Below are 7,794 nucleotides of genomic sequence, written 5' to 3' on the forward strand. Positions count from 1 at the left end.
TAGGAAGTTTTTTTTCCCCAGTTCATTCAGTCAATCTAGTGATGGTTTGCACGCTTCTTATAACATATCACTTCTCATTGCGAAGTCCAGAAAACCTCACAAAACAGGGGAACAGCTAATCTTACCAACTGTAAAAGAAGTCCTTGAAGACGGTGCTACACAAGCTACAAAAGTCAGTTATCAATGGTATTCCTCTGAGTAATAGCTCTGTCGAGAGGAGGGTTGATGAAATGGCAGACGACATCGAAGACCAACTCTGCATAATTCTAAAGAAAACAGAATTCAGCTTGCAGTTGGACGAGTCTGCTTTGCCAGGTAATGATTCCCTCCTCCTCGCATATGTTCGTTTTGTGAAAGAGGAAAGTTTATGCCAAGAACTGCTCTTTGCCAGACTATTGGAAACTAATAGCAAGGGTGAATCCATTTTCAATGTGGTCAAGAGCTTTATTGGCAAAAAGGACATCCCACTGAATAATATTGTAGCCTGTGCAACTGATGGTGCACCATCGATGATTGGCTGTCATCGCGGCTTCATCAGTTATCTCAAAGTCAGTCTGCCTGATGTCTTCACGATGCACAGCGTGATCCACTGATATCTTGCTGCACGAAACCTCAGAGGTCGTCTTCAAGATTCCCTAAGCATGATCATCACTGCTGTGAATAAAATCAAATCTCATGCTCTGAACTGTCTCCTGTTTCAACAGCTTTCAAAAAGATGAAGACTTTCAAAACTTTTGCCTAATTCGTCACCTCTAAAGGAAATTGAAAAGTAGTTCTACCACCTCTTTGTGTATATGTATTGCTATTGCGTCTTTTAGTAGTTCTGGAAATATGCTAATATCTAGTAACTTTTGAAATAGTCTCTTTAATGGTTCCATGATGCTGTTTCTGCACGTTGTTAACAGTGTGACAGAGAGAATCTGGTTTAGATGCTGAGTTTGAATCTAGGTTATTAACTGTAAGTATATCATCTGCTATAATATCATTTATTATGTAGATGTGTCTCTGCAATTGAGTTCCGGGAATCAATGAATTCGCTTGGCTTATGTATTATTTTATGTACTTTCGGTTGGGAAAATGCATTGTTATATTGTTGACTCATATTTATGATGAATCATTAGTGTATGATCGATTTTGATCTATTAGCGGACCAATCCGGTTATGTCTAACTGATATTTGTTTAGCAAAGTGGAAAAATAACTTAGGAATAAATTTTATATTTTCCGTTACTCGGTGTTTCCCTTAACGAAGTTCCTTTTTCATAAAATAGTTTTAAATCCACCTCGATATTCTTTATTTTCTAATTTTTTCTCAATTTCATCTGTTGAGAGAGTTTGGATTTTCAGCTGTTTTGTTAGTTTGGCTCTGTTACGCATTAGTATCTGTCTATCTCAGGGATCGGGGAACTCTTTTAACCAATTACCCCCAAAATATATTTGTTTACACCGACGTTACCCCCTTGATTTGAAAGGAAGACAACCATAGATTCTTTGAATTCAAAAAATTCATTGAATCTATTTTATTGAATCTATTTATACGTCCATTACATTAGACAGATGCAGTGCTACCAGAAGAAAAATTTCTGTTGTAACAAGGAACATATTCTTTATATAATTTTACTTATGTCTAATGACTCCTCATTGCCTCCAAGAATTTCATTTCTACCCCACTTGAGGTAATTTACCCCGTTTCGCCGACCTCTTGTCTATCTCATAGAATCAAGCTATTGCGGGAAACACACGTGTTTCTACAGGGTGTGCTTTTAACAGATCCTAATTAACTCTTCGTACATAAATTTCATTCCTTCGTTAACACTGAGATTGGCCATACGCTGAGACCAGTTTTTTTTTGAGGATTTCAGTTTCGATTTCCTTCCATTTGGCCTTCCTGAAATTCAAGTTCATGAGAGGTGAGTCATGTTTGATGTCATTTATGTGCGTTGCCTTCATTCAACCATATATAGATAATTGCATAATACTGTGGTCGGAAATAGCTGTGGGAATTACATGAACATTGTGAATGAAATTTGTATTGGTGGTAAAGACTAGGTTGAGTATGTTATTTTCCCTAGTTGGACGGGTAATGATTTGTTACATAAGAAAGTCTTTCGTGGTATCGAAAAGAGCGTTCATATCCCTCCAGTTCAGTTGTTTAGTTCCACGTTGGAAATAGCCCTCAGGCCAGTTCAGACTAGGAAAATTTAAGTCCTCTGTTAAAAGTACATTGGCCTGAGGGCTGGCCTCACTTCTGAACGACAAAGCATCTCTGAAATAATCTCCATAATTAGCCGCATCAAGAGGACAGCATGTAATACCTATGATCAAATTGAAGTCGATCACATTCATTATTATTGTATTGTACAGTTGGAGAGAAGGACATTTCTTCACGGATGAAGAGTGCTACTCCTCCTTGTTTCTATATTATGCGGTCAGTTCTGTGTAGTACATAAACTGACATATGTACTACTGTATCTAATATGTTTGGGATCGGATGCTTTTCACTTAGTGCTGCACATATTGTCTTTTCACTGTGTGCAATGTCCCTAAGAGATGATATATTTGTTCGATTTGTGAAGTGCGAGAGGCCTTGTACATTAACCATTATTACTGAATTGAATTTGTGGGTTAATGACAGCAATGGTGTGTGGTTGTGCACTGGGATAGTATCAGTGTTTGGTGCTGTGTGAGAATAAAAAGGTCTCTATTTTTTTCCTTTGATTTCTTTTGCTAGATCATGGCAAAAAAAGAATTTTCTTGTTTTGAGTGAGGTTGCTATCTGCTTGTTGTTATGGTTGCATTGTTGAATATGACTGTTGATTTTTCTATTTGCAGCCAATGGATATCTGAGTAATTTCTGGGTTTCGGTGAGAGTGTGGATCAACACTGCCACTGTGAGGAATTTGTAGTGGCTATGGATTTGGTAGTGGCTGTGGAATTGGTAGTACTATGGATTTGGTAGTGGCTGGGTGTCACACTTTTAAAAGTGCGTCGAATCTCTGGAAGATGAGTGAAAGAACAATCATGCTTTAGACAATATCTTTCGCGTTTGGAATAGCACCAGATTTTAGGATTCCGACTTAGAGTAGAAGCTATATTGTGATTTAGCATTTAGTGGTGGTGGTGATTATGTTGCAAGATGTATGCTTTGGCGTAGGCTGAAGCACTGCCTTTAAAGGTTTTAGTTGAACAAATCGTCCCCAGGACTTATTTATTTAAAGCCGAGTACTTATTCTATCGACCTCTACTAGTACTTATTCTATCGGGACGTAAACACACGAACACCGGTTGTTGCTTGTACGAATTATGGGTCGTGTCCCAGGTAAATAGGTGAAGATATATATACGACGGCTTCTTTCAGTTTCCATTTACCAAACCCACTCACAAGGCTTTGGTCGGCCCGAAGCTATAGTAGAAGACACTTGCCCAAGGAGTCACAGAGTAGGACTGAACCTGGAATCATGTAGCTGGGAAGCAAGCTTCTTACCGCACAGCCACGTCTGCCTCTATTAAAACAAGTAGAATATTTGAGTCGGATATGGTTGGTTTGTACGCTAAGGGGTTAAATAAACCATATTTAAAGAATAATTAGCTATTAGGTTCTAATCAGAAGTGCATTAGTTTGGTTCTTGGGAGTTCCCTAGAGAATTTTATGACCAACTTCGTCAATAAACTTTCTCTTTATTTTTATTTTTCTTCGTAGTTATTATTTTGAGAAGAAACCTAACTTCAAGCAACTTTTTACAGATCACTTTTTTTAAACACTACTTTCTAAAAATGGGAAAACTAAGTAAGGACTGCAAGTTTTGATTTTGCTCTCACCAAAACTTTTAGTGGGTACTAGCGTACGCAGCACCCCCTATTCCCGGGCCCTTCCTTAAGTAGGCTTTCACAGATTGGTCCGATTAATGTAACTGATGTTCAGCTTAACCACCAACAATTCAATTAATTAATTTAAAAAAATGAACTTGTGTACGGTATTTCTTGTTACAGGAGTCAATTAAAGAACTTCTAGAAATAGCAGCCAATTCTTTATTAAATCCAACTGCTATCTAAAAAACAAAAATAAGGGAATATCATATAACGAATGGTGAATGAGGAAAATGTAAAAATGGACGTGATGATGAAAATGAACTGGTTGGCGACGATTTATTCTCCGTTATAAAATACAATGATTGCTATACATGAAATAAAATAACAGGTTACAACAAGGATGTGTCATTTTGTGGGGTTTTTTTCAGTATTGGATTTGTATTTTAATGTGGATCATTTATGCCATTCAGTGTGTAACTTATATGTAAGATGCTACAAAATAGTTTTTATTGATTGTATGTTTATTTGTTCCGGGCTGGAGTTAAATTACAATAACATCAACAATACTTATTTACCAAGGCATCAATCAATGTCACATTATATATCTATCAAATAATGTACATAAGTAGCCTACAAACATGTCTCTGGATGGTTGTAGATCTCTGCTAGAAATAACAGCCAAAGTTCTTTGTCTCTTCTTATTGTCTTAAAAATTAAAATACATGGTGGATGATATAGTCCAAGATACAGTATGTCTGGCAAAAAGATAGAATCCTCACAGATGGAATGGATTCACTCAACTCAAACTTAATTGAGACTTAACCAAGAACAATAACCAGAACGACGATTGCCTTTAAAGGGGCAGGAGGCCTCATAATCAGGCGGGCAACACACAATAGGAGTTGATGGAGGAGACAAGTAGAGGGGAAAGAAGGTGGAATTTTTGATATCGTTTGTTAATCTTATGATAATGAAGAGGCATCTTTACGGTACATTTTTTGTTGAATTTCTATCACGGAAGAGCACATTGTTTGTACTCCCACACAGCAATTGTAGGGTAACATCCAACAAGGGTCAAAGAATGTTTGTGCCCTTGCAAGGAACTCCAGCTTGAGAGCCTGATAGCCTAAATGGTGGAGTTGTGACGTGGGGTCCTTAAAAATGAATCTGAAAGTGAGCCCTCTTTCCATCAGAAACGAAGTGTGGATAATTACCGATATCTTTGTCGATCTGGTTGTTCCATGGCAGATCACTAAAAATATTTTCCAGGCTATGCCTTATATTTATGGGGGTCGAAAATTAGGGAAGCGTTATATATATATGCATGATGCATCATTGGGATACATATGAAAATTACAAAATACTCTTTTTTCTGGGGGGGGGGGGTTGTAGCAACATTTTTGTCATATCACAGCTTCCTTGCAATATTATTTTCTAGAGACAACATGCATAAGGAATTTAAGCGCTCTTCAGTCATGGTAGACCGAAATTTAATTTTAACAAAGGAAAGCTTTGAGGAATTCCTTTCTGCTTCACAACTTGTGATAGGCATTGTCAAGTACAGGTTATGTGCAGTAGTAATATTAGGGAACACTTCAATTAATTGTTGCTCATAAATAAGCTGAAGAACTTCTGTGCATTGCATTTTAGATGATGTGCTTTCTTTTGTGTTCCGGGATTTCCTAAGGTGTAAATACTGTTTGAACTGATAACACTCATTTATTAATTTGTGGTCAATATTGTCTTTCTAATGCGATATTATAAGTTTCAGACTGTTCTCATCAAATTCTGAATTGTTCATCAATTCCGAGAGAAACTTGAACCCTTTCGCAATCTGGGTCCATATGGGTCTATCCTCGTGCTTATCTGGATTATCAAGCAGTCATAGACTTGATTTAGAACTTCTATCCTAAATTGTTCAGCCCCTTTCAAAGAAGCCCTATCACTTGTTCCATCTGCAAATTTCTTTGTAACAATGCGTTTGGAAACATCAGAATTTGAGGTGATATATTCACATAAACCTTTTGCTACTGATTCATCGTGTGCAATCCTGTCGGCTGAATTTTCTAGTAGTTCTTTAACAAATGCATCAGAACTTCAAATACATCAGAACCAGGGGTTTGGAGTTTCTTACTTGCTTTGTTAAAACGCTCCATAACTTCTTCCTAAACGACTGTTAAAACAGCATATTCCAATTTTACCAACTTGTGCTATAAATTCTTTGCATCTCGCTCACATTCGGGCTTCTCTTCTGAGTCTTCAAACATATGTTTGAGAGTTTGTAAAATATCCCTATATCTATTTTTAATTGCCCGGACTGCTTCATAGTGTGCAGACCATCTAGTTACACGTAAGCTCTTTAGAGAAAAGGTTAGATTTCCCTGTGTTCAAAATCCCCCATCTTCGAGGAAATTCAGAATAGAAAACATACAGCTGCTGCAAGATGCCAAAATAATCGACAACTTCAGGTACAGTTGACACTGCCTTTTATCAAACAAGGTTGAGTGAATGGCTTGCACATGGTACATAGTCTTTCTCCGAGCCCTTCATGTTGGAAGCATTATCGTACGACTGACCACGGATATTTTCAAGTAAAAGCTTATGCTCCCCCAGAAATTGTTATTTTGTTGAACAAGGTCGTGGATGACTATTTTTTTATTGGCAAAAATGCTAAAAAATCTCTCACAGTGTTTTCCATTATAACAGTATCGCACCACAATTACCAGCTGGTCAACATATATCATGTCAGGTGTAGAGTCAACAATAATTGAGCAGTATTTGATGTCTAGGTTGTTGATCTGATTCATCACTTCATCTTTCACATGTTTTCCTATGATTTCTACCAATTCTTCATACGCAGATTTGGATAGATAAGTAATATTTACTTTTTCATTTTTACATTTCTCTAAATGTTCATGTAAAAATGGGTCAAACTCCGCAAGAAGCTCAATGCCCACCCCCCATGAAATTTCCATTGTTTGGGGAGCCCCACTTTTCCTCATGACCTCTAAATGCTAAACCTCTTTCACTTAAAAACTTTATAGCTGCTACAACTCTTTTTTAGTACTTCAAAATAGTACTGCATGCTTTTTCTCAGCTGCACCAAAAGTGTCAAGAGTAGGTTGATTATTGCTAAACAGAGCACTCATGGTTTGTGCACTATCACTGACCTCACTGGTGCTTGCATGGCTTGTTTCAGTTGCAGGTGATTAACTTTTACTTGACATTGTAAAATAGTTTGATAGTTTTTGACGTTTAGGAATTTCGTTAGATTGCTTTTCCGTGAGCTGCTCTTTATTTATTTATTTTCTTCATATATTTACTCATCTCTGTATATTTTCCTCCAGAATGGGAGCGAAAAAAGACACAGATACAGTGAAATACATAAACCCTTATACACGCACACAAAAGATACAGATACGTATATCGAAGACGAAATGTGGGGGGGGGGGAATATAGTGGTAAATAAATAAATAAATGAAAAGAACTAAATAAAGGACGGGCGCTGATACAAACAGTATAGTAAGTAAACATACACACACACACACACACACACACACACACACAAAACACACACACACACGCACAGACGCCCGCGCACATACACACGCAAATACATGTACAGATAAGGATATACACCATAGAAAGACAGAATAGACTGAACAGAACAGCAGGTGACACATGTGATGGAGAGTCGCTGAAAAGCTCACTGGATATGTGACGAAAGATTTCCAGACAAAGGACAATAAGAAATCTGAGGCGAAGAACAAATATATAGAGCATGTATTTATTCGGCAAAAAAGAATTACCAGCCTGCTTCCTAACCATATGGTTCCAGGTTTCAGTCTCATTACGTGGCACCTTGGACAAGCGTCTTCTATTATAGCTTCGAACCACCCAAAGCCTTGTGGGTGGATTTGGTTGACAGAAACTAAAAGAAGTCTGTCGTGTATATATATATATATATATATATATATATATATAT

The 7,794-nt window shown here is 37.3% G+C and overlaps 2 protein-coding genes across 2 annotated transcripts in view; both read left to right on the forward strand.

The window, feature by feature from the left end:
- LOC106879588 (uncharacterized) overlaps positions 1-7,794 on the forward strand; it is an 85,198-nt gene that overhangs the window by 30,612 nt on the left and 46,792 nt on the right. The gene's annotated exons all lie outside the window — the stretch shown is intronic.
- Positions 231-593, forward strand: LOC106883805 (protein ZBED8-like). The gene has a single exon (XM_014934941.1). It carries the CDS (start codon positions 231-233, stop codon positions 591-593), a length of 363 nt encoding a protein of 120 aa, XP_014790427.1.

This window comes from Octopus bimaculoides, chromosome 15 (assembly GCF_001194135.2).
Source record: "Octopus bimaculoides isolate UCB-OBI-ISO-001 chromosome 15, ASM119413v2, whole genome shotgun sequence".
In the NCBI taxonomy this organism is placed as follows: domain Eukaryota; kingdom Metazoa; phylum Mollusca; class Cephalopoda; order Octopoda; family Octopodidae; genus Octopus; species Octopus bimaculoides.